This window comes from Phodopus roborovskii, unplaced genomic scaffold (genome assembly GCF_943737965.1).
Source record: "Phodopus roborovskii unplaced genomic scaffold, PHOROB, whole genome shotgun sequence".
Lineage (NCBI taxonomy): Eukaryota > Metazoa > Chordata > Mammalia > Rodentia > Cricetidae > Phodopus > Phodopus roborovskii.
In genome coordinates, this window is record NW_026126461.1 from 6,907,925 (window position 1) to 6,935,746 (window position 27,822).

The 27,822-nt window shown below is 41.2% G+C and overlaps 1 protein-coding gene across 4 annotated transcripts in view; it reads left to right on the forward strand.

Annotated features, from left to right (window-relative positions):
* The window catches only part of Farp2 (FERM, ARH/RhoGEF and pleckstrin domain protein 2), an 84,844-nt gene that overhangs the window by 15,538 nt on the left and 41,484 nt on the right, over nt 1-27,822 (forward strand). For all 4 annotated transcript variants that reach the window (XM_051190838.1, XM_051190839.1, XM_051190837.1 and 1 more), the window contains exons 3-8: nt 16,458-16,562; nt 17,384-17,426; nt 18,939-19,017; nt 23,109-23,206; nt 24,880-24,994; nt 25,705-25,852. In XM_051190838.1, the coding sequence (XP_051046795.1) occupies nt 16,458-16,562; nt 17,384-17,426; nt 18,939-19,017; nt 23,109-23,206; nt 24,880-24,994; nt 25,705-25,852 (588 nt within the window). The remainder of the gene's footprint in view (nt 1-16,457; nt 16,563-17,383; nt 17,427-18,938; nt 19,018-23,108; nt 23,207-24,879; nt 24,995-25,704; nt 25,853-27,822) is intronic.

A 27,822-nucleotide genomic window follows, 5' to 3' on the forward strand; every position in this document is an offset into this window, starting at 1 on the left:
TCGATCAGTGTAATACACCATATAAACAAATTGAAAGAAAAAAATACATGATCATCTCACTAGATACTGCAAAAGTCTTTGACAAAATCCAACACCCCTTCATGATAAAGATCTTGGAGAGAATAGGGATACAAGAAACATACCTAAACATAATAAAAGTAATATACAGCAAGCCAACAGCCAACATCAAATTCAATGGAGAGAAACTCAGAGCAGTTCCACTAAAATCACTAACAAGACAAGGCTATCCACTCTTTCTGTATCTATTCAATATTGTACTTAAATTTCTAGCTATAGCAATAAGACAACAAAAGGAGATCAAGGGGATACAAATTGGAAAGAAGTCAAACTGTCATCATTCACAGATGATGTGGTAATATACATATAAGTGACCTTAAAAACTCTATCCTGGAACTCCTACAGCTGATAAACACCTTCAGTAATGTGGCAGAATACAAGATTAACTCTAAAAAAACCAGCAGTCCTCCTATATTCAAATGATAAACAGAATGAGAAACAAATCAGAGAAACATCGCCCTTTACAATAACCACAAATATAAAGTATCTTGGGGGTAACACTAACTAAACAAGTGAAAGACCTGTGTGACAAGAACTTTAAGTCCCTAAGGAAAGAAGTTGAAGAGAATATCAGAAAATGGAAAGATCTCCCATGCTCTTAGATAGGTAGGATAATATAATAAACATGGCAATCCTACCAAAGCAATCTACAGATTCAATGCAATCCCCATCAAAATCTCAATTCTTCACAGACCTTGAAAGAACAATACTCAACTTAATATGGAAAAACAAAAACCCAGAATAGTTAAAACAGCCCTGTGCAATAAAGGAACTTCTGGAGGCATCACCATCCCTGACTTAAAACTCTATTATAGAGCTATAGTAATAAAAACAGCTTGGTATTGGCATAAAAACAGACAGGTGGATCAGTGGAATCAAATCAAAGACCCTGACATTAATCCATACATCTATGCTGATAGTTTTTAATAGATGCCTTTGATGTGTTAAGTGATGTGTTAAGAAGTTACCATCTATTTCTAGTTAAGTGAGAGTTTTCCCCTTCTCTTTAAAATTGTATATTAAAATTTCCAAATTTTACATTAGTTAAGATGATCATTTGTTTTTCTTTCTTTCTTTTTTTTTTTTTTTTTTTTTTTTGAGACAGTCTCTCATTACGTAACGCAGGCTGGCCTAGAACTCACTATGTAGACCATGCCTGCCTCTGCCTCCTGAGTGCAGGATTAAAGTCATGTATCACTATGCCCACTTATTTGCTTTTCTCTTATTTGTTTCTCTCTGTTGATAATTAATTACATTGTCCTAACTCCAAGGGCCAGTCAGTGGCTGGCTTTCTGACCTATGACAGTCTTGGTTTGTTTCCGTTCATTGAATGCATTGTATGGTTGGTGATCAATGCTGAAATCTAGCTTCATCTCTAGAGAATCTTCACTTTGAGTCATAGTGTTATTTCAGAGCCTTATAGAAGAAAGTTATGTATTTACTTTGTTCCACACACTGAGCTGTGGGGTAGAAACGTTTTCAGCTGTCACTCAGACAATGAAGGCGGTACCTATGACCTTACCTAGAGGGTCCTCGCCAAACTGCAGAGAGCAAAATGTCTAGAGCAGATGTAATTTCATTGGTTCCTAATTTGCTATTTCAAAACTCAGGAAGGGATATAACTTTTCTATTACCTGAAAGTATTACAGCAGAAGTGGCTTTAGTGGTTAAAAGAATCATTGGTGTTGAGGATTTGGTTCAGTAGTAGAGCACTTGATAGCATGTACAGATCCCTAAGTTGACTCTAAGCACCATGCTAGAAACCCCACAAACAGATAGGTATGTTGATAATACTCCTGTGATCTTAGTGCCTGGGAGCTGAGGCAGGGGAATTGCTATAAATTTAAGGCTAGCCAACACTATATATTGAGTACTAGGTTGGCCAAGGAAGGCTATAGAGTGAGATTCTGTCTCAAAGAAAAAAACCCCAAAAACTAAACAAAATGTGGTCTTAAACTGAACATGGAGCCAGAAGCCTTTAATCCCAGCGATGGGAAGCAGAGGCAGGCTAATGTGAGTTCCACATGAACCAGGGCTACATGAAAAGGCTGGTCTCTGGAGAGATGGCTCAGTGGTAAAGAGCATTCCCAGTAGTCCGCACCTGTGGCATAGACCACGCCCATGGGGGTGGAGACAGGGCCTGACGTGACCTGGGGGAAACTAGGTCTGAGGAAGGAGTTTGGAGAGCTCTCTTGCTTGCAGCAGGGGGACAGGAGCACTTCTGGAGGCATCCTTGGGACCAGGAACCTGCTGGTGTTCATCTGTCTAGGTTGTGAGTTATTTCTCCCTGAATAAACATCTATTCTGCCTATTTGTTTCTCCTGATCCTTGTTAAACATCAATAATTCCCTGACTGTTCTTCAAAGAGATTGTACCTTAATTCCCAGCACCCACATGGTGGCTCACAATCATCTATAACTACAGTTCAGAGAATCCACATGTTCTTCGGGTCTCTGCAGGCATCTCAGGCATGCATGTGGTACACAAACACTCATTCACAGAAAATAAATTATAACTAAAAAAAGAAGACCCGGTCTCAACAAATAAGTAAATGAATGAATAAAAAAGAGGGCTGGGATGTAGATGGAAGACATAGATGGGAAGGGTATACTATACCTTCACTGAGAGATGTCGATCGTGTCCCAATGAGCATTCAGGGTTTTTTTTTTTTTTTTTTTTTTTGTTAATAATACTGCATTTTCTCATATTTCAATATCCTTTAGTGTATGCAAAAACTTTAGTATGGGCTTTCACTTTCTTTAAGAAATAAGATGCCACTCAGGCTAGCTAGCTGAGGCCTGTCTTTAAAAGAGAAGAAAAAGAAATACAGAGGTAGGCTGGGGATGTAGCTGAGTTGGAAACATGCTTTTCTGCTATGCTCAAAGCCTCAGGTTTGGTCTCTGGCACTGTATAAATAGGGGATGATAGTACGTGTGCAATCAGTGCCCATCATCCTGGCATTCAGGATGTAAGCTCAAAGTCATCTTCAGCTGCACAGTGAGTTCAAGGCCAGCAGGTGCAAATGCAATGCCTATCAAAACAAACAAAAAATGAATTGCAATAGTTTAACTGTGTGACAAGGACATGGTCTCAATCATGAAGTTCTGTGCTAGAATACAAATTTTGTGTTCCAGTAAAAACTTAATGCTTTCGTTCTGACAAGGAAAAAATAGTCAAAATTCCAGAAAGTATTGTAGACAGATGTTTGCCATTTCTCCCACATGAGCATCCTAAATATGGCAAATAAATGGCCTTAGAATTCTTTTTGGTCTGACCTCAGAAGAAAAAGCTAGTAATTTAACATCTTAAGTTTGGGGATAATGTAGGTGTTTTGCAAAAGCTCTTAGAAGATTTTACAATACATAGCTGTTATATGACTCTGCCCTAGATCTTGAAACTTGTGATTTTGTCCTGGAAAATTGAACTTTTTTTAAAATCCTAATGTTAGGAATGTGGTTGGGTGGTGCGTGGCAGAGACATTGGCACTTATTCTTAGCTGTTGAGATTGTGGTGTTGGGATTCAGTACCAGCTCCCCTACCTAACGCGTCAAATACCCTCTGTGCTTGATTAGAAAGTAAGGCCTGCTGAAGAAGGTAGGTTATGAAATGGAGAATGGGAAATGGTACCCTACAGGGCCTTTAACCATGGTTTTATAAAGGAGACTGCTACAGCAATTCAGGATCTTAGCCAAGAGTATAGAAGTGAAATTTGCTGGTTAGGTCCCAGCTTCTTTAGCTTGGGATCACAACCCCTTATGAGGTCATGTAATTGAATGTGTGGATTGAGAAAAACTTGGCATCAATAAAAGATTTCTTAATGCAGAGTGACCAAAAAGTAATTCAGATCTGAATGTGCATAATGAGTGCAGTGCTCACCCATGGTATATTGTGAGACTTGACTGCTCCCTTGGTTCTGAACACAACATGCACACTTAACACTGCATGCACCTCACACCATGCAGGGCACTGAACACTGCCTGAAAAGCCTCGGCTCAGATTCAAGGCTGTTGTATGGTATAAATTGCATTTTTCTGTGTCTATAAAAACAAAATAGCTTAATTATCGAAAACAAAGATTTTTAATGCTTTTCTACCATTTTTTTCAGCAGTATCAAATTAATGTCTTTGGGTTGCATTGTGTTAGAATTTTTGTGTTGATGACTTGAGTTTCATTTAAAAATATTAAATGAACTTTGTACAATTAGGTTAGAATTTCCAATAGTTTCTGAAATGGCTGTAAACCTACTTCTATTCTGTGTTGTATATTGATGCAAAGTAGCATTCTCAGCAGTGATGACAATAAAATCAAAATATCATTCAACCCTGAAAAACACTGAAGATGCTGTATCCTGCAGTATCAAATATTCAACCAAGATTTAATTCTTAAGATTAAATATGCACCAGGTGGTGCACACCTTTGATCCCAGCACGGGGGAGGCAGGGGCAGGTGGATCTCTGAGTTTGAGGACAGCCTGGTCTGCACAAAGAAACCTTGTCTCAAAAAACAAAACAAATGAAAAATACACATCCATTGCTTTGTAGTCAAATTTGCTTTTGTTCTTAATAAATGTTGAACTTATTTGTAGACAGAAGGTTTTGTTGGTTTTGCTTTTGTTGTTGATTTCAAGACAGGGTTTCCCTGTGTAGCCCTGGCTGTCCTAGAACTTGCTCTGTAGATGACTGTTCTTGAACTCAGAGATCTACCTGCATCTGCCTCCAGAATGCTGGGATTAAAGATGTGCACCACCACTGAGGGGCCAAAGAATTGTTTTTAGGAGAGATTTCTGTATGACTTATTGGTAAATACCTATTTTGTATGCCTATATAACTGGATCTTGAAAACTTTAGATGGAAAGGGAAGAAGTGGCCCTGGGTTGGATCATCTGGGCTTGTAGTACTGTTCCCTGAGCACCAGGGGATTAATTCTGGCACTTGATGCGCTCTTTATCCTCCTCACTAGCGCAGTAGGGACAAGAGTCCTCCCAGGTGGCACAGGAGCAGCTGACCCCTGAGCACTACGTCCCAGTCAGATCCTCTGTGCTCTCTTCACTTGTGTAGGAAGAAGTTAGCTCATGAGAGAAGACTGCTGATTTCACCTACGTTTTTATCGTTGAATCCTCACTACTTTTCTGGGGTTTTGTTCTTGTTTTTGTTTTGTTTTTGCATCTCTTTTTGACATTCAAACACCTCCATTCTTGGCCCAACTCCTGGCTAGTTTTGTGCCAACTTGACACAAGCCAAAGTTTTCTGAGAGGAAGGAACCCCAGTTGGAAAAAAAAAAAAAAAGCCTCCATTCAATCCAGCTTTAGGCAGGCAAGCCCGTTAGACATTTTCTTAATTGGAGGTTGATGGGCAGCAGGGGAGCTGGGGGCAGAACACTGTGGGTGTTGCCACTCCTGGGCTGGTGGTCCTTTTGATAAGAAAGCAGACTGAGCAAGCTATGAGGAGCAGACCAATAAGCAGCACCCCTCTGTGGCTTCTGCATCAACTCCTGCCTCCTGTTCCTACCTTGGCTTCCCTTAGGGAACTAATTCAGAATATGTGAACCAAATATCCCTTTCCACCCCAACTTTCTTTTGGTCAGGGTGTTTATCACAGCAACAGTAACCCAAACTAGACAGACTTAGCCCCAGAAGTGGGGTATTGTGATACAGCTGACCATGTTGTATGGGGGAGGGATCTTGGAGCTTTAGGCCACAAAGTCCTTGAGTATTGAGAGCTCAATGGGCTGTTTTGGAACTTGGAAGATAATACTAAAAACAGTGCAGATGATGGTGACCTGGCTTATAATAAAAGTTCAGAGGGAAGTTTAAAGACTCTATCAGGGTCATTTGATATTTTGAATTAATAATCTGTGGTTCTGGTCAGCTAGGGCTGAAGAACCAGCCGTGATTAGTTAGCATCACTGAAATGAAACCTTCCTTTACTGGGAAACTCTGAAAGACACTGCCATATGGAAACTTTTAAAGTGGGCAGAACTTAGAGCAGTACATGTGGTCATACTTCTTTGGACGGATAAATAACTAGATGTATGATTGATTGCTCACTGATTTGTGGGCTGTAGCCAGTGGATTGGTTGGATAATCAGGGACTTGGAAAGGACATGATTGGAAAATTGGTTAGAAAGGCATCTGAAAAAGAACTATGTGGATGGAACCCTCCAAAAGGACAAAGGGTATGAAGATTCTCCTGCCCCATGTCAATATTCCTCAAAAAGTGATTTCAACAGAGGAGTTCAGTAATCTAGTAGATAGGGTGACCTAGTCTAGGGACAGTCAGCCTCTTTCCCCAGCCATTTCTGTCATTGCACAGTAAGCTTGTGAGCCAAGTGGCCATGTGGCAGAGATAGAGGTTATGCATGAGCTCAGCAGCATGAACTTTCATTCACCAAAGCTGACTTGGGTACAGCTGCTGCCGAGTGCCAGATTTGCCAGCAACAGAGAGCAACCCTGAGCCCCAGCATAGCACCATTCCGCGGGCTAACAGCCAGCAACTTGGAGGCAGGTTAGTTACACTGAAATACTTCTTCATGAATAGCACAACGCTTAGTCCTTAGTGGAGTAGATATTTATTCTGGTTATGGATTTGCCCTTCCTGAATATAATGCTTCTGCCAAAACTTCCATCCATGGACTTACAGAATGCCTTACCCACTGTCATGGTATTCCACACTGTATTGCTTCTAACCAAGGAACTTACTTCACAGCCAGAGAAGTAGGGCAGTTGGCCCATATTCATGGAATCCATCATTTTTAAAACCCCCACCCCGCATCCTGAAGCAGCTGGCCTGCTAGGACATGGAATAGCCCCTTGAAGACACAGAGCACCAATTAGGTGTCAGCTAGGATTCACAGATCCATCCCGGAGTCAAGGGCTGGGATGGGAATGGTTCCACTCACTCTCACCCTACTGATGCTTCCTGTTCCCACCACTTTAAGTGCTGTCGGCCCAGAAGTTTTGGGGCCAGAAAAGGGGAGCACTCCTGCCAGGACTCACTGAGCAAGAGGAGGGTAGATTGTGCCACCGGCCAATCCCCTGTTATTTCAAGCCTGCAGTGCCCATGTGCTCATTCTTCTTTGCATCAACTTTCATGGCTGGGACCAGTTAGGACCAAGGTCTACATGGCAGCTCTTAGCCACCTGGTAGAATGTGGACATGCATCTCTGCCAGTTTGCAAATTTGGAGAGATTTGGTAGGACAGTGTGGTCAGGCATCATATCTGGGCATGCAGATGCAAGGATGAAGAGTCACTAGCACGATATATAAGTCCTAACCTATAAAGTAGAGTTTGTAGTTGTCTTAAAGAAGTAAAAGATAATTTTAGGCTTATAGCAATGTGTGTGTATATTTGGTTTTTCACAATAGGGTTTCTCTGTATAGTTTTGGCTATCCTGGAACTCACTCTGTAGACTAGGCTATCCTCAAGAGGTCTATTTACCTTTACCTCTGCCTCCCAGGTGCTGGAATTAAAGGCATATGCCACTACTGCCCAGCTAACTTAATATCTTAAAATAGAACTTCACTTTAGCTAATCAGAGAAGTCACATTTAGAGATAACTAGGAATATCATTAAGGTTTACAATGGCTTATCTTCGGTGTCAACTTGACTAAGTCTGGAATCCACTAAAACCAAAGTAGCTGGGCATGCTTATGAAGGGTTGTATTGACTGAACCCTGGAAGTGGGAAGGCACATCCTAGATCTGGATTGTTTGTAGTCAGAAAACCCACCTTAAGTCTAGGTCACACCCTCTGGTGGCAGACTTCAGAAAAGGACATGGAAGAAAGAAGCTTCAGATTTTGACTGCTTGCCCTCGCTCTTGCTGTCCTGCTGCTGAGGCATTTCCTTCGCTGGTATTAGAACCCACTTTTCCAGGATTCCAACATAGACTAAAGATCAGCCAAGACATCCAGCCTTTTGTACTGAATAATTTACTGGATTCTTGACCTTTCTGTCTGGACTAGCTGAACCACAGCCTTTAAGCTGCTTTCAATAGATCCCCTGTGTGTGTGTGTGTGTGTGTGTGTGTGTGTGTGTGTGTGTGTGTGTGTGTGTGTGTGTAAATGCACCAGGCAAAACACTCATACACACACACACACACAAATCTTAAAACAGAATAAATCTTTTAAATTATGTTTTCCTCTTTGTTATGCCACATACACTCTTTTCATTGGAGCTGATTTTCTACTTTTTAGGAAGGCATTGATAGTTTAGGAATTTGATAGGAATATTTGGTCACTCTTACTTTGTTTGTGTGATTTGAAATGGGTCTCCATGTTGTAGCGAGTGGTGGAAAAGAGCAGGGTCCCAGCACAGTGAGGTCACAGAATACACTGACAGGCAGGTTCTGTTTCCATGTCCCAGTGTTACATGTACTCACAAGTCAGGGCCCACGTCTGTTAACAAAGAAGAATGAGGGAATTATCCAGTGCCAGTTTCCTTTAGTTTTCTTTGAGCCAAACTGCCTTATGTTTTGCTTTTTCTCTGAGCAGAATGATAAGAAATAAAAGGAAGTCCTGTGTTAATTGTCTAAATCCTAAGCATCAATTAATAGGTTGCTCCTCTGGTTTCCTGTGTGTGACATATGCTACATGCAAATGTGTTGAGAAAACAAGGCTGTAGTAAAATTAATAGGTACAGTCCTCCTTGTTCTTGCTCAGTGGGGAGACTTAAGCAGTGTCTTTCACTAATGGGATAGTAGTTCACTACTGTCTGCACTTCTGTTCATGCCTCAGGCCCTACAAATCCCCTGGATTCTCCACTAGGAAGCTTATCTCAGGTTCTGTGTCTCAGCCCATTGCATCACTCATGAGAGCCACTGACGGACAAGTTTCCTTTGTGCTGATAGGCCTGGAAGTGCACGTCGGTACCCAGTGGAACGGATACCAGGATGACCTCTACTTAACTATAAGCCCCTCCTGGTTGTACAGACCTTCTGCTCCCCTTAAATGGCTATAGTTGTTCGGGCAGTCGGACTCAGAGCTTGCAGGAGTGCCACAGGGATTTGCTTTTTCTGCCTCATGTGTGAGACTCTCTTTTCAGGCTAAAATGTTAAGGCTATCTATGGGGTGCCTATGGGGCTCTTTAGAGCCTGTCTAGTCAACAGACAAACACTGTTCCACACTAGGACCTTAAACTGGGGTCTTTAACAGATAGTCACTAACTAGTTACAGCAGATTACCTGAAAGGCTGGGGGTGGCATTGCTAAAGAACATAGGAATAGGAGTTGTCCTGAGTAGCCACCCCTTAGAGCTGAGGGAGAGGGAACTCAGTAAAATAACAAACTTGGAAAGGCTTCCTTCCCCAAAGTTGAGGTTCAGACCACTGGATGATGGTGAAGTTGAGTGATGTCACTGGGACAGGTCGGCAGGCCTGGGCTGGAGTACCAGTGAAGTTCATGGGGCAGTGGGAGTCACACAGCTGGCCATCCTGAACTCCAGATGTCTTACATAGAAGAATTCTTCCTCATATTCTCCTCAGTGCCCATTTCTATCTAGACACCACAAAGCAGGGCTGAGGAACCATGAATTTGGGGTGAGACAATAAAGAAATAATTGTCTCACTGATGTTAACAGGTTTCAATTGGAATCTTAGGTTACACTGTTTTCCTTGAGTAGTTTAAGATAACTGTTGTCTAGATATCTAGAATATCAGTTGGTCTGCAGACGGGGGAACTTGTATTTCCCCGCGTACCCTGATGGAGAGTAATTTGTGTCAGTAAATCCCCTTGACTTTGTTGTTTGTTTACTTGCTTGGTGGTGCCTGGAACTTGAATCCTCCTGTCCTAGGCTCCTGAGTGCTGAGATTATGGGTATGTACCAGCCCTGCCTTCAGTTGGTCTCTTTTGTCTAAAGAATGTAGAATGCAGAGCCAATACCTGTCCCTCACAGGTAGAGTCGGAAGCACCTATTAACACCACTCGGGGATATATGGGGACCGAAGATGACTGTCCACATTGTTGATGGCCTTTCAGTGACTCTAGAATGAATACAGCTACAGTTGCCTGTAAGCTCTCAAGATTATTTTGATTGTGCCATATGTTATAAAAGACAGTTTGAAGATGATCAAATATGAGACAAGTAACAAATACTAAGTAATGAAGATAATAGTACAGATACAGATTTTGTCACAGGGCAACTTGGTTTGAACTGTAAATGGGTGCATGAGGCGAACAGGCTAGAGGACAAAATCAAGCTGTTTGCAGAAGAATTTTCCCACAAATCTGAGACAAAGGATAAAGAAGTACTTTGTTAGCTGAGCTTTTGTGCCCATTTCTATCTAGACAGAATCTTTAATGGAACTTTTGTAGATGTAGATTTTTGAACAATATACTTTATGTCTAAGCTTGGAGAAGGGACTTCTTGAATGCCACGACCAACTAAAATGATGAAACATTGAACAAAATGTTTTGCTTTTTACCCTGTAGTTCTCATGATGTATTCTGATTTGCATGACTGTATGGTCAGGTGGGTTTCTCTTCTATCTGAGTGTCTATGGGTGACATCAGTGTTTCCGTCAGTGGATGAACAGCCTTTTCACTATATGTCATGGAGAGTCTTGTGTCATCTGATTATTGCTTTGGGGATAGGCTATTCCTGTCTAGCTGAAACTGAATTTCTTCATTTTTAGGTACAGAAAGTAAACTTTTACTATACAATTGTGAGAGGGTAAAAATGGATATGTGGGAGCTGGAGAGATGACTCGGCGGATGTAAAAGCACTTGCCGTTCAAGAAAACAATCCAAGTTTCGGTCCCCAGAGCCCCATGTCAGAGCCCTCATGGGGTTCTGATATGCAGTCCTAGCACCCCTACAGCAAGGATCCCTGGAAGCTCCTGAGCAGCCAACCCGCAGTATAAATCTCAGCAGCAAACATCAAGAGAGGCCTTCCTCAAGCAAGGCGCAGGGCAAGGCCTGACTCAAGGCTTCCCTCTCCCACAGGTGCACCGTGGCGTGGTTTTGCACTTGTAAAGAACTCCTGAGAAGTGGACATTTTAAGATAATGTTATAGAATCTCTAATTCTATCTCTAATATCTCATTAAGCTCCATGTCACTGATGTGTTTTGTTTTCTTCTTCCTTCTCTTCCTCACTCCTTCCTGCCCTTCCTCCTCTCTTCCTTTGCCTTCCCCTTTCTTTTCCTGCTACAAAGATTAAACCCAGAGTCTATACATGCTAGAAAGTACTATCCCCTGAGTTATACCCCAGCTGGCTACCTTTGCATATTCTTCAGCAGTGTCCACTGAGGTCCTCTAACCTTCTTGTTGTTGTTTGGTTTTCAGTTTCTTGTTCTAGAGTTGTGTGACTTGCTTATATAGTTTGACCAATAGCTTATTGTAGCATATGTGGTTTGCATCTACTTTCTCATATTCCACTTTTCATTTTGTTGACAATTCCCTCTGCTGTGCAGAGGTCTTCCTTATGGTGTAGTCCCATGTGGCTGGTTTTGCTTTTGGAAGGATATCCAAATAAATCAAGGCCAGTCAGTGTTATGTAGCCTTTTCTCTGTTTATTTGAGGAGGTTTTTTTTTTTTTTTTTTTTTTTTTTGTTTTTTTTTTTGCTTTTGTGGGGTAGAAGAAGCTGTAAGGCAGAGTCTCATTAGGAACCTTGGCTAGCCTGCAGCTCACCCTGTAAACCATGCTAGCCTTGAACTTGTGGTGGTCATCTTTAATCCCCCGCCCCCATGGGCCAGTTTTAAAAGCATGTACTGGGCTTTGGGTATACTATCCTGGGCTTTGCTTCTAGAAGTTTTATGGTTCTTTTAACATATAAAGATATGTTAAAATCTTTATTCTGTTTAGAATTGACTTCTATATACAATGTTAGGTAAGGGTCCAATTTCTTTCTTTACGTGTGGTTATTCATTTCCCCCAGTACCATTTATTAAAGAGTTTATTGTTTGCTTTTCTGTCTCGATTTAATTGCTTCTGTTTATTCTGAACTCTCTATATTCTGTTGGTTTTATGTATAGCTAATTCCAGTACCATATTGTTTTGATTGATGTGACTTTATAATGTCATTTGAAATCAGGAAGTAAAGTGTGTCCAACTTTGTTTTTATTTTCAAGATTGTTTTGGGTAATATGACAACTTTTGTGGTTACATACAAATTTTAGAATTTTTTTTTCTATTTATATGAAAAGTTCCATTAGAATTTTTATGGGAATTGAGTTGAATCTGTAAGGTCTAGTTATATGCTGTCTAAAAGAAATGTGCCCTTTAGATTCAGAGATGCTTACAGGCCAAAATAGTATGCATGAAAATGTTAACTAGAAGAAAAGAGGCTGTACTTAAAAGGTAAACTGCAGAAACAAGAAAGTTGATATATATTGAGGGAAGGGCCAGTTAACCTGAAAGTGTAACTAAGTATACATGTACCCAACATCAGAGGACCTACCGCTACAGTAGCACAGTAGCATGTGAAGGGAGGAGGCTGAGAGCAGACAGCATTTGGAGACTTCAGTACCTACTGCAGTAATAGACAGGAAGTCAAGGAGCAGCAGACACGAACTGTGTTATGGACTCAGTGAGCCTCTTCCAAGATAGCTTACTTTTTGTGTTGTTGAAAATGTAATTTTCTTCTAGTCTGTCATCAAATTATAATCAGTTTTATAAGTAATAGTTTTCCCCTGATCACAAAACCAAATTCAACTTATAATAGTTTCTAATTGGTATCCTTGGATTTTTAAAATCATATCACTTGCAATCTGATAGTTTACTTCTTTCCTTCTAGGTTTTTACCCCCCCCCCCACTGTCTCTCTCTGTCTTTTGTATGTGTGTACTCTCTCTGTGTGTGTGTTTTGTTTTGTTTTTCAAGACAGGGTTTCTCTGTGTAATAGCCCTGTCTATCCTGGAACTCAATCTGTAGACCAGGCTGGCCTTGAACTCACAGAGATCCACCTGCCTCTGAGTGCTGGGATTAAAGATGTGCACCACCACCACCACCACCACCACCACCACCCAGTTTATTTTTTTCTTTTAATACAGTTCTTAAAACAACAGTGATGGAATTTTGGAAGTTAATCTTATGATGGTAAAGAAGAATTCTGGTGCTCAGCATGATGTCTTATGCCCTTAATTCTAGCACTATAGATGTAGAAACATGGAGATCAGGATTTCAAGGCCAGCCTTATGTACATAATGAGCTTAATTAGCCTGTGCTACATGAATATCCTGTCTCAAAAAATTAGGGGCTAGACAGATGGCTCAGCAGTTAACTCTTGCTGCTCTTACTGAGGACTCTGGTTTGGTTTCCAGTCTCACATAGTCACTTACAACCACCTGCAAACCCAGTTGCAGGGGATCTGATGTCCTCTTCTGCCTCTGAAGGCTTCGGGCATACATGTGGTGCACAAATGTATGTGTAGTCAAAACACCCATGTACAGTAAATACAAGCTATTCTCAAAAAAAAAAAAAAAAAGGCTACATTTGGTGACCTGCTGTTTCACGTCTGTCTTCCTAGCACTGTGTGGCAGCAGAAAAAATACCACTGCAAGCTCAGAGCCAGCCTGTTCTACTTAATGAAGCCCAGGCTAGCCATGCGAGTCACATAGTGAGACCCTGCTCACCCCATCCCTGCAAATCCCCTACAATTACATCAGGCTGGGGATTAGTGTACCTGCCTGTTGGGCTCAAAGTCTGCATTCTTATCACCAGCTCCACCAACTTTAAAACAGAATTGTCTCAAGTTGGAGGATGCTCCCAGAGGACCCAGGCCCAGTTTGAAGCTCCCAAATGGAGCTTTTAACCACCCTTAACTCCAGTCTTGGGGCACGTGGCGCCCTCCTCTAACCTCAGCATCATCCATGCAGGCAGAGCACAGCGTAAGGATAATAAATAAATAAATCTTTCCAGGTGATCTGATATCTTCACACCAGTGCACATTAAAAAAATAAATAAATTATCTAAGAAAAAGAAATAGGCAGGGTGGTACACACCTCTGATCTCTGTACTTGGAAGGCAGAGGCAGATAGATCTCTGAGTTCAAGAACAGCCTGCTAGGACTATTAGAAAAAAAGAAAAGCAAAGCAAAAGGGTTATCAAAGGGTGATGATAAATGGATAATTGGGCAGTCCCCATTTATTGTGCCACAGCTCACATGCAGGGACCGTGTGGGTTTTTTCCTTCCTCCCTGTGGGTTTTGGGGACCAAATAGACTTGGCAGCAAGAGCCTTTGCCCATTGAGCTATCTTCCCAGCCCACATATATGAAATTCTCAAAAAATAAATAAAAAATCGCATTTGGTATCTGTTTTTAAAGCCGGCCTGGTCCAGATGGGAAGTTCCAGGCCAGTCAGGGCTACATAATGAGACTGTGTCTTAAAAACAACAAACAAAATATGGGGTCGGGTGTTACATCTTTAATCCAAGAACTTAAGATGCAGAGAGAGATGTCAAGGAGGGAGAGAGATCTGCCTGGGCTATACAGAAAGTTCCATATAGAGCTATATAGTGAGACTTTGCCTCCAGCCCTCCAAAAAGATACTCGTGAGTTCACACTGTAGCCTCCTCTTTTAAGTACCCATTGTATATTTTTACTCTGTGCTTCTTTGTTATTATAAATTTTAGGTTTTTTCTTTCCTTCAAAGAATTTTTCTTTTAAGAGCATAACTACTGGTTATACAGACAATCTGCTAGGTAAACTTCAAGGGTGTATGGTGTGCTTTGGAACACTGAAGGTTTGCCTTCCCCCCTCCTTGTATGTTTTTAACTGAAAAGATTGTCCAACATCTTGATCCAACATCTCAGGAATAAAGAAATAAAGCCTTGCTTCTTTCTGCCTCTATCCAGTGCAGTAATGATAAGTTTCTTAAAGATTTGGTATGCAACCTTCAAATTTATTATATATCAATTTGTAAGTGCTATATATAAGACAGAATCATTACATAGACTGTGTGAACATAGAGAACTTTTATTTTTCTTCTTACCAAATTTTTATGCTTTGGGGTTTATTCCATAGTACATAAAAAGTTCTGTGTTCTCATCTTGGTTGTGTTATTACTTATTTGGGTTTTGTGGGGAAAGGTTTGTTTGTTTGTTTGTTTGTTGAGCCAAGCTTACCTGGGAACTCACAGTGTAGTCAGGTTAAGACTCAACAGCAATTCCCTTGGCTCAGCCTCCCCAAGTGCTAAGATTACAGCCGTGAGCTTGCTACAATTACTCAATTTGGCCAACCCTCTACTGAATGTGTCCTTGTGTAATTATCTTTGTGCTGTTTATGAAATAGTCTGTATGGGAAATTTCTAGAGATAGACTTCTTGGGATAGATAAATACATATTAAACTTTGAAAATTATTTTCAAATTTCCTCCTCAAGGTTACACATATGAATTTATATTAGAGACTGTTTTTTGAGATAAGTCTTACTGTGTAACCCTGACTTGTATGTAGACCAGGCTGGCCATCCAACCCAGAGAAGCCAGCCTGCTGTCTCCTGAGTGCTGGGATTAGAGGTGTACAGCAGCATGCTCCCCACACCCCAAATTTTAAAAATGGGGCCAGCAAGATAGCCTTGAGTTTGACAACATAAGTTCAATCCCCAGAACCCACAGAAGCCATGTAAAGGTGAAAGAAGAAATTCAACTCCACAAGGTTGTCCTCTGACACCCACATGCAGCACCACAGAAGCACCCATCCCCTCAAAACAGTTTTCACAGTCTCCTCACTAGGTGGAAGTGCCTCACAGACATTTCTACTGATCCTCTAAGATAAATGAAATCTCACCGTTTTCCTTTATCCTGGGACTAATTTGTTAACCACTAAACTCCTTTTGTTTTTCTTCTTCAGCTTATGTGTGGATAGAAGATAAATTGTAATTCAGTACGATTCTAGATTATGATAATTTGCTGAAGATCTCTCTATTCAAAATTTTTTCAGCCAGCCATTAGTGAGGCACGCCTTTAATCCCTGCACTGGGGAGGCAGAGGCAGGTGGATCTCTGAGTTCAAGGCCAGCCTGGTCTACAGAGTTTCAAGAGTGCCAAGGCTACACAGCATGTGAATACTGTCCAATAGCAAATTACCCACTGGAACACTACATAAACAGACTTTGGAACTTTGCTTTTTATTGGTAAATGACATTGATAAATTATTTGATAAAATGTTTACGGGGATTAAAATGGTTGCTGTAGTCTAAAAATCACAAAGAAATTGACTAAAATACACTAAGAATATAAGATAGTTTTTGTTTGTATATTTACTTTGCTATCAGTTTCTAAGAAAAACATCCATTTGTTTGCTATGAATAGTCTGTGAATCTTATACAAAGGCAAAATGAAGCAAGAAATTCAATAAAACTTTATGTGGAACATGTGATTTATGTCAGCTTTTACAAAACTTTGTTCTCCACACACTCAGTGAGCTTTTTCTTGCCTGTGTTCCTTGCAGCCTAAGTGTGATGGACAGGTCTTACTGACTCAAGTGTGGAAGCATTTGAACCTGATTGAATGTGACTACTTTGGTCTGGAGTTTAAGAATGTCCAGTCCTACTGGGTATGTGCTTTTGATTTGCTTTGGAAACTGGGTTTGACTGTGTTGTAGAATAATCATGGTGTACAAAAAGCCTTTTAGGTCATACTATAATGATGTAAACAAGATGTTTGATATGTAACACATTATTCCTAGCAAAGCTATGATATTAAAGTACTTGATTTTCACCTGGGAGGAATATACCTGCCTTTAAGCCTAAATGCATATCCTCATTCAACTCATTCTACCCACTAGCATCTGTGCCAAGGAAAAATTTCTGAGTTGCCATAGCAACCACTGATGCATACTGTTAGATCTGAATTGTGTTGAAAGTTGATTTTGAGCAAAGTCAGCTGATTTTGCACCATTTTATTAAAATGTAAGAACTGTGGCTTGTTATTATTTATAGTTGTGACTGTTTTTAAAAACAAAAACCTCCTCAGCCCTGTAGATGAGAAAGTGTGTTGTTGCTGTGCTCTGTCCTGTGTTAGCCCCCAGCAGCAGGGTGGGTTAGCTAAGTTTTTCTGCTTTGGTGCACAGCAGACACCTTTCACATAGCAGCATCTCCTCAGTTTGTTGTTTGCTCACATCTGGTTCTGTCTGAGACTGTAGAGTTATCCAAATTAGTGTTACAGAATTATAGGACATTAACACTACTCCAGCTTCTTGATGAAGGCATTGCTGAGCTCCTGGTACAGCTTGTTAAGATAGGATTAATGTGTAAGAGAACAAAAGAAAATATCCTGTCATAAAATCTTCTAATTAATTATTGCATTTTGTAGCATACTTACTAAAAGAGGAAATTTTTAATAGTTTTATTCTCTTCTGTTTAAAACCCTGTTTAGATTTGGCTTGAACCCATGAAGCCCATCATTAGGCAAGTACGAAGTAAGTACCTTGTTCTGAACCGGTGAACCCCGGGTGTGTTGATGGCCATTGTCACAGCCTCCTCCCTATAGGTGGTAATAGTCATAGTGAGTAAACGTGAATCACTTTGCTGGTTGGTTTTAAACTACAGCGAATAGGCATAAGGACACTAGATTTAACAAAAATAGTCATAACTTGCCTTAAATTTGAGAGTCATAGGATTTATTGCTTGGTATCTTAATTGTCAATATGTTAGGAAGAAAGTAGAAGTTTCTTTCTAAGTCATAAAAAGACACTGCCAGGCCTCTTTAAGAAACTTTTTTGGAGGACTAGAGAGATAGTTAAATGGTTAAGAGTACTTGCTGCTTTTGCAGGATCTACTGCCCATATGGAGGCTTATAAGAGCCTGCGACTCCAGTGCAGGAGACCTGACACCATCTTCCAGCCTCCAGGGGTATCAAGAAGACATGTTGGGCACATACATACATGCAAGCAAACACTTCTGCACTTAACAAACTTTTTGGTTTGGTGCCTTTTGCAGATCCAGATTATTCTAGTTCTCTAGTTCAGTTAGTAAGTGCCAGTGTCATTTTTCTCTGCCTAAAGTGTACATATGAATTTTTAAATGTGTTTTTATGACCACAAATAATGGTATAAGCATCTTAATGAAATTCTATCCTAAAATATAAACAGGAATGTATTTTATTCTCTGTATTTGCTCATTTTCAAGACAGGGTCTCTCTTTGTAGCTCAGACTAGTCCTGAACCCATGATCCTCCTGCCTCAGCTTCCTAAGTACTGGGATGCACCACCACTCCTGGCCCAGATTTGTTGTTGTTTAAATTCAGTGTTGATACTGCACTTAATTGTGTAACCTCGAATTGCTGCAAATGCACAGCAATCATACTGCCTCAGCATCTCCAGTGATAGGACAACAGCCATGAGCCACCACACCTGGCTATAATTAAATTTTATATATTGAGAAAGGATCTCATGTAGTCTAGGCTGGCCTTAAATTTGCTGTATATCCAAGGATGACCTTGAACTCCTGGTCATTCGGCTCTACCTCTCCAATGCTGGAATTCATGAATACACACACCATACCTGGTTTTTAATGTGGTCTTGGGGATGGAACCCAATACCTTGTGTATGACAGACACACACTTTACCAACTCAACTATATCCTCTCTAGCTTTTTTTCTTTTTCTTTTTGAGGCAAGGTCTCACTGTGTAACCCCAGTTGGCCTTGAACTCACAAAGATCCACTTCCTTCTGCCTTCTAAATGCTGAGATTAAAGGTGTACACCACTATGCCTGACATTAATTTTAAAGTTTTAATGTGTAATTTCCCACCTACTTTAGAATGTTTCCCCAAATAATCTCTGCTTAAAACAAAATATTAAAATTTCTCAATGCATGTGATTGGTAGTTAAGAACTCATAAATGTGTACATAGGAAATTTCCTTAATATTTTATTATAGAGAGAAAATAAATATGGAGATTTACCTTATCTGTGAAATTTTATTTTTATAGGACCAAAAAATGCTGTTCTTCGTCTGGCAGTGAAATTTTTCCCTCCGGATCCTGGTCAGTTGCAGGAAGAGTACACAAGGTAAAGCGCTCACTCTGGTCAGAGACTTCTGTTAGTCACCCAACAGAAGTGAATAAGGCTGCACCTTGAGATCACATAAGCTTAATCTTTGTTTTAGTTAGGATTGTCATTGCTGTGAAAAACCATGACCAGCAGCAAAACCTTTTCCTTGGGGAGGAAAAAATTTATTTAATCTTAAAGCTCTCCAGTCATACCCCATCAGGGTAGGAACTCCCAGGCAGGAACTGAAGAAATGCTGGGCCCTGGCTTGCTTCTCTTGGCTTGCTCAACCTGTTTTACAACCCCTCACCTTGTGGAATGGTCTCACCTACACTAATCATTAATCAAGAAAATGCACCACAGCCTTGCTCACAGACCTTTCTGGTGAGGGCATTTTCTCAATTAAGGTTCCCTGTTCCCAAATGACTCTAGCCTGTGTGAATTTGACAAAAAGTCAACGTAATATGTCCTGTTCCCTTCTGTGTTTAACTTGCTTTTACAAGAACATCATAGCAATCAGCCTTGGAGTTCCCATGCTGTCAGCGTTTACAACCTAGGATAATTAACGGCTTCAGTCTTAAGTAGTGTCCTCTTCCATGTCCCCAGCACAGATAGTTTGATAGTTCTCTCTCTCTCTCTCTCTCTCTCTCTCTCTCTCTCTCTCTCTCTCTCTCTCTCTCTCTCTCTGTGTGTGTGTGTGTGTGTGTGTGTGTGTTAACTATCTGCTGAAAGCAGCCAACAGGTCAGAATCAACCTTATAAAATAAGTATTCACCATAAATGTTGCAAAACACATGGGTATTGTTTGTCTGAGTTTAAGTTAGGGTGGGTAAAATGACTCTTTGTAGAACTCTGTTAAAGATTTCGCTAAGGGATCCCTCATCCCTCTCGTGTGCTGTTTTTTGTGTAGTTAAGCAAAGTCATAGCCAAGTTCTTGTTAGGGGACAGGTAGACATTAGGCAGTATTCAGGCAGGCACAAATACATACAGTGACAGGTCACAGATTGGCCAGTACCACAAAGTATGACAGAGGGAAGATACAGGGTAAGTGGTGGAGATTTCAAATGTGGGCTTGTTCTTGGTCAAATAAATACAAATGAAGTTTTTTTTTTTTCATTTCTTAATGCAACACTGACACATTTTGGTACCTCTAAGTTTATCTTTAGTGCATTAAAACACTCCTCTCTGTCTCTCTCTCTCTCTCTCTCTCTCTCTCTCTCTCTCTCTCTCACACACACACACACACACACACACAGAATGAAAACAGTGTGGGTAAAGGTCCTTGCTGCTAAGCCTGCTGACCTGAACTCAGTTCCCAGAACACCATGGTGGACACAGAGACATCTTCCCAAAGTCATCCTCTCAAACCCACGTGCTCACATGTGGCATGTTATTATTCCCAAATAAGTATTTTAAGCTAAAAAAATGAGTTAGGAGTCCAATAAATAGCATAAATGTAATTAAAAGAAGCATCTTAGCAGCTGATTCTTACAGACACAAATAGGAAGTAGAATTTAGAAGGAGGACCTATGCCTAGGAAGTAAAACTTGGATGGAGGATGGAGTGCTGGAATAATTTCAAACCACTCTTAGCTGATTGGCTTAGAGCTATGCTTACCAATAAAATTTGTTCAAATTCTGGTCATATGAATGTTAAGGGGGGGGGGCGTGTGCCGTGCAGTAGTCCCCATGAGTAGTGGCATAGAATGAGTGGGCAGGGCATAAGGAAATTTCCATTGCTTTTCTAGTTGTAGGTTGCTTTTTGCAGAAATTACTGGAGGAAATGTTAACAGTAGTCCTCTAGGAGGTAAAGATGAGGGCATCTTTCTGTGCTTTTTATGCATGTATTGATTTTAAAATGAGAAATACTAACTTTAAATTAGGTTTAAGCCAGGCATGGTGATGCACATGACTCCAGTCCTGACTGGACCAGGACTGTAAATGAGTCACAGTGAACCCCCTTGAAGGCTCTGTGGATCATGGGACACCCAGAAACTCTTGGAATGTCAGGTGCAAAGAAAGGAGAGCGGCATCATTTCGGCCTCTTGTTCTTAGGTTGATGAGCAGATTGAACTGTAGCTAGCAAAGCAGTGCTATTGTCAGTGAACATAAAACATACCTTGGTAATTCATTGAAATCTAAGAAGCACCATGGGGTAATCATTTCACACCATTTCTCCCAAATTAAACAAACATATTGTCCTATTTAGGGTCCTGGGTCTGAGTATTAGGTTCAAGTTGGTTTCAGCCGGTCTGTTATTTTGTTTGTTTTTGTTTTGTTGTTGACTATGGCTGACCTTTAACTCTCTGTGTAGCTGAGGGTGACTCTGTTTCCGCTTGGAACTCAGGGCTTCCTGCTCTTGCTGAGCACCCTCCTAGCACCCCAGTCCTAGGAAGGCAATGATTCTACTCTTGTTTTCATCCTGAAGGTCCTTTCCCCCCTTTAACCTGTTAAAAAGTACATCTGTGGCAAAAAAGAAAATTTCAAATAAAGTTATATAAAATAAAAAACCAGACTTATTTGTCCTTGCTCCTCCCTTCCAGGTAGGTACTAACACTGGGCAGAAACCTTCCCAAGAGTTGTAGCCTTTCAGTGAATACAGTGTAGAGTCTTGAGGAAATTATGTTACAAAGCATTGTCCAGTGATGCATGTGAACTATAAGTTGAAACGTCCCCATTTTTAGCAGTCCATGGCCTTTCACACTGGGTGTAGACTGGCACCTAACTTATTTAGTCATTAGTATCTTAGTGCATTTGGGACTTGTCTCAGTTTTCTGTTAAAGTATCACAAGTGTCACTGTTGGCATGCCTTAGTGAACTCTGGGAATACTGCTATGGAAAAACTGTTAGCATGGAGCTGCCTGGTTAGAGAGTGCACATCTTAATTCGAAGAGGGTGCAGGTGCCCCTTTCAGTAGGGCGTGCACTAAGATTGGAAGGGACAGGATTAACACGGCACAAAGATGATGTGCAGTCTTACAGAGCATTCCATTTCGTTTTCAAAAAGAGAGAATGCAGTATATTTTGTTGTTGTTGTTGTTGTTTTTGCACTCATGTGCTTTGCCTACATGAGTTTCTGAGTGCCACATGGGAGCCTGATGACCACCTAGCCATCAAATCACTGCAACAGGAGTTACAGACAGTGGCGAGCCACCATACAGGTGGTGGGAATTGAACCCTGGTCTTCCAGAAGAGCAACAAGTGCTCTTAATTGCTGAGCCTTCTCTCCATTCCAAAGTCTAAAAAAATTTATAGTTTGTACTAAAGTGTAAATTTCTATTTCTGTGAAGACAGGGACTTTGTGTTATTCACGTTTTGCAACTCTCAGAGCAATAATTAGAAAGAACTACTTAACCATAGAAGAAATACATTAAGATGTAAATACTTTTTCATCCATTTACCTTACTTCCTACCTATCTACTGATTTACTTTTTTGTGACAGGATCTGACTATTATGTAGCTCTGGCTGTCCTGGAACTCACTATGTAGACTAGACTGGCCTTGAACTCATAGAGGTACACCTACCTCTGCCTCCAGAGTGCTGGGATTAGAAGTGTGTGCCACCATGATTGACCTCATAAGTGTTTTCCAGTTGCCTTCTGTTGACATTTTTATCAGTGGTATTTTAAAACACTGTGTCTTAGGTCCTCACCAAGACTTCATGTTACCCATCTGCTTCAAAGTGTCACAATACATCTGATGGTATCTTAACTGTGTTCTGTTCTTTCATCCAAGCCTGTGAGTGACATTCTGTAATATGAATATATGAACTTCCTTATAGAAGGTATTACCTCAGAGTGTGACTATGTGGGCCAGTGCTGTGCCTGAAAATGCTGATTTCTCTGTCCTATTGTTGGAAAGAAGTTCTCAGTATGTTGAGCACTTTGCCCTGCACGTCAGAGCACACACACAGTCTGCTGAGCGGACTTGCCTTCTGACCTTTGATGTCTGCTTGCTGTGTGAAAGGGCTTTTGTGGCTTGGCCTGTTGGAGGGCGCAACATTTTGTTCAGTGTTGAGTGCTGCTCCCCAGAGCTGTGTGCTCTTAGAGAGGCTCGTCTGTCTTGTATTCAGAGAACTTTGAGTTGATCTTCTCTTGCTTGGGACTCCTTTCTAGGTACCTGTTTGCCTTGCAACTCAAGAGAGACCTCCTGGAGGAGCGCTTGACCTGCGCTGCCACGACGGCAGCCCTTCTCACGTCCCACCTTCTGCAGGGTTAGTGTCCTCACCGAGGGGAGGACGCCCGGCACCCACAGCCGCCCGGCACCCACAGCCGCCCGGCACCCACAGCCGCCATTAGCTGCCGGTGCTCGCTCGCGTGTAATTGACAAGTCTGGGTTGTTGGTTTTTTTGTTTTTGTTTTTTGTTTTTTTTGTTTTTTGTTGTTGTTTTTGTTTTTTAAAGGCATTTCTATTCTTGATGAGAGGAAAGCTAATTTCTGTAATGTGCCACTCCTGGAGGCAAATAGCTCTGCATATAGACTCGGAGCCAAAATCTGTAGTTCTGTTCATTCTTTCGAGTTGTCTCCCATTGATGTCTTTGTGCATTCTCTTCCCTTTCCCAGTGTTGGGAAAGAACACTGAGCCTTATACATGCTAGGCAACATTCTGCTACTAAAGCACAGCACCAGCCCCTTGGATGTTTTGTTGCTGTTGTTTATATTCTTAAACTACTTGGTGTGGCCTTAATTTGTGTACTCCAGACTGACCTTTGTCTCCATGCCCTATCTACCTTTATCTAGTTTAACAGCAATAAATAGTCAGTCCAGAGTCAGGCTATAAATCAAGTTCTCAGCACATCCAGGAAGGGGCCTGCTGAGGGTGAGTTACAGTCCTCACTGTCTAAACATTAACACTAAAGGGAAGAGTGCACATGCCTTCAGTGTCTTATAAGGAAACAAAGGGTGATGGAGAAGGGTGTAAAAACTAAACTAACATCACATGAACTGTGAGATTCCAAGACACTGAGCATGTTTTACAGGACTTGTATAGCCTGGGGAATAGAAAGGTGAGGGCCCACATTGTTTCTAGACTAAAAGTGAGGCCCTTGTCATGGTGCACTTACTATGTACAGGCAAAACACTCACATAATACAATAAAAATAAATGCACTTTTTTAATTAATACATTTAGGAGATTTTTGAAAAATTGAAAAGCCCTGGAGGAAAAGAAGGATTTAGCGGATTTTCTAAAGCAAAATAATTATTGTGGTTATAGTATTTATGATACTATATATGTATAACTGATTTTTAAAAATAGAAGCCAAGTGGTGGTGGTGCATTCCTTTAATTCTAGCACTTGGGTGGTTTAAAGGCTAGCCTGCTCTACAGAGTTTCAGGACAGCCAGGACTGTTACATGGAGAAACCCTGTCTCAAAAAACAAACAAGAAACAAAAAATTAGAAAGCTAGGGCTAGAGAGGTGACTCAAAGGTCTGACTGCTCTGACTGCTCATGCAGAGGCCTTGCTCTGACTGCTCATGCAGAGGCCTTATCTGACTGCTCTGATTGCTCATGCAGAGGCCTTAGGTCTGTTCTCAGCACTCCAGTCCAGGGGACATGTTTCCTTCGGGCTTCCTTGAGCTCTGCATACATGTGGTACATGTACATGCTACATGTACATGCTACATTCAAATGCAGGCAAAACACTCATTTGCATTAACTTTTAAAAACTCTTTCAAAAAATAAAATGGTCATTGTTCTCAGGGTTCACTATAAACTCTCATTAGAATTTTTGGTCTTCACAAGGTGGGAGGGGTAAATCCCTATACCTTTTCTGTGCTTACCTTTGAACAGCATAATATTGGGAAAAATAAAATATAAACCTTTTGCATGCTCAGTGCTTATCATTTACTTCAAAATCTAAGTCACTGATTTCCGTTGTCTCATCAGCGGAGATAGGAGATTATGATGAAACCCTGGATCGAGAACACCTCAAAGCCAATGAGTACTTGCCCAACCAGGAGCAGTCCCTGGAAAAGATCCTAGACTTCCATCAAAGGCACATGTAAGTTGGTCAGAAGTGGGGAAATGTAGCTACCTAGATGTGACTCCCTGTGAGCATCACTTTCTTGAAGGCTGCTTAATAGGATGTTGGCCAGATTCATGTCTGTTCTCTAGTGATGTAACCTAGGCTGTGGACTGTATAGCATTTTAGGAGACCTTTATGTGGTTTGTTGTTGTTCCCAAGGTAGGGTTCTCTGTGTGATCCTAGATAACCTGAAACTCATTCTGTAGACCATGCTCAAACTCAGAGATGTGCCTACCTCTGGCTTCCAGGTGCTGGGATTAAAGGCATGCACCACCAACACTCGGTAAATTCAGTTGTTTTACAACAATAAGAAAGATACCAGTATCATTTAGGACATTTATTCCAGCTCACTGTTTGTTAGCTAGATGTGTTATTTTCGTATAACTTAAGTTGTAAAACTGATCATTAAGTTAATTCAAATGAAACATTCTACCTTTTACAAGTAGATTAGAATAAGAAAATAAAAGACTGACATAGAAGTAACCTATTTCCTTGGCCTCCATATATGGTATGCTAGTTTCGTAGTGGATAAATGCATGGATGTGAACCATATCGCCTCTAAAAACAAAACCTTCCCCACTGATTTGTTGGCTGGCTTTATCTGACTTTTCCTGACCCTCTTTCTTATAAGATTTGACTCCTTTAGAAGACAAGTGTTTAATATGTTAAAATGTTCTTCATTATAGGGGTCAGACACCTGCAGAGTCAGATTTCCAGGTGCTGGAGATTGCAAGGAAATTGGAAATGTATGGCATCAGGTTTCACATGGCTTCTGATCGAGAAGGAACCAAGATTAATCTTGCAGTTTCTCACATGGGTGTCCTCGTGTTCCAGGTAGGTGTAAAGACATGGAGTGGCCAAAGCAGACTAGAGCCCTGGTGCACAATGGTTTGGTATGGTTTGTTGTTGCTGTGTTTGTTGTGGATTTTTATTGTGATGAGTGAGTGCTGTGTGTGGAAGAGAAACATAGCACATCATCTAGTCTGACCAACCTCTTACATAAGAAGCTGCTTTCCTGTCCTTGTCTCGCACAGTAAACCGTGCTCACTGTCTTGGAACTCACAACCCACACCACCACCAGGGTTGGCCACTGTTCTGTTATTTATTCTAATGTTGAATCACAGTCACCCTTGGGATCTTAAACGGGGACTCAGGATCTTGTCTGGGGGTTGTGGACATTCTGGGGTAAGAACTCTGCTGAGCTATGAGTTAGACGGGGCACTGGGAGTTAGACAAAGTGACCCTGCAAACAGAAGGTCTCGTTTGTCTGGATGAAGAGCAGTTACAGCCCTGCTGGCAGACGCAACACACATTCCCCATGCTACAGCAATATAGGGTCTCCCGGCCGTGGTATGTGTCAGAGGTCAGAGTCGAGGCACCTCCTTGAAAATGTAGACTCACGAGAAACCTGCAGTTAGGTGACACAGTCCTTTCCCGTGTCAGCTCCCAGGAATGCCGCCAGTTGACAGGGCACTGGTAAGTTGGTAGGTGCTGATGCCAGTACATGCGACAGCAGCTCTAGTGTGGAAGCTTCTCTGGAAGCACAGAGAACCCCATCTGTCCTTACCCTGGGACTGCCCTTTGTCAGCTGAGTCTCTGCTTCTTCCACAGTCTTCTGAGAATAAGTGACATGCATCCTTACCTTCAGACCTACCTTTATATGCATTTCTTATGGATAAGGTGCTCTTTTATATAATCACAATGCGTTTACCACTGACACCATAATACAGTAATCCCAACTGTCTGGGAGCTGAGTCAGGATCACAAGTTCAAGGCCATCCTGGGCAACAAAGCAAGCCTCAAAAGGAAAAAAAAAAAAAATAGCATGGCAGCATAATGACTCAGTGGGTTAGCTTGCTTGCTGCCAAACCTGATGACATGAGTTTGATCTTCAGCCCACAGGAGGAAGGGAAGAACTGACTTCTACAACTTGTCCTCTGACCTCCACACATGTCCCATGACATATATGCATCCATGCATACACAGACACACATATACACACACTAAAGAAAGGAAGAAAGAAAAATTTTAATATTAAAAAATTACTAGATCAAAAATAAATAATAAATAAATATTAATAAAATGCAATTTGTTTTATTGCCAGGTGATACCCTTGTATAGTGTGGCTCCTGCAGGACAGCTTGTAGTCTAAGGGCAGATGCATCCTTTATCCCTCACATTCAGTCTCAGTTTCTTGATTCTGAATCATTTACTATGTACGGTCTTTTCTTTTTCATTGTTTAATGACATTGACATTATTGAAGAATATCTCTCCTTTTATAATACAGTCCTAATGGTGGCTTATTGGCTGTTTTCTGTGATTAGCGTCAGGTAACATACTCTCAGCTGGGCTCCTAGGAAATACTGCAGCCTTCAAGGCTTCCCACTGGTGGAGCAAACCTGTGTGTGCACTGATGCTCTTCACTACACACAGTAGTTTGTCTCTTTTAGCTGAGACGTATTTTACCACCACAAACTCATCCACACCTCTTCCGATTTCCTTGTGATTGGCGTTCATTGGTAACCCTTAAAGTCACAATCCTAATGTTTGTAATACATACATGTAAGTGAGGAGTGGCAGGCATCTGAGGGGTCTCTGTCCCGAGGGACAGGCACTAAGTTTGTTTAGGAGAAACAGCCAGTAACAGAGATGGAAGAGTTGGAAAGACAGAACAAAACTTTAGGAGGGTGTGGCTCTTCACCTACCAGATTCTGGCAAGCAGAACAATCCATGTTGTGTACGACCATGAGAAACAGGAACGCTCCTTCGCCAGAAATATAAAACCTTTACTTTGTCACTTTTA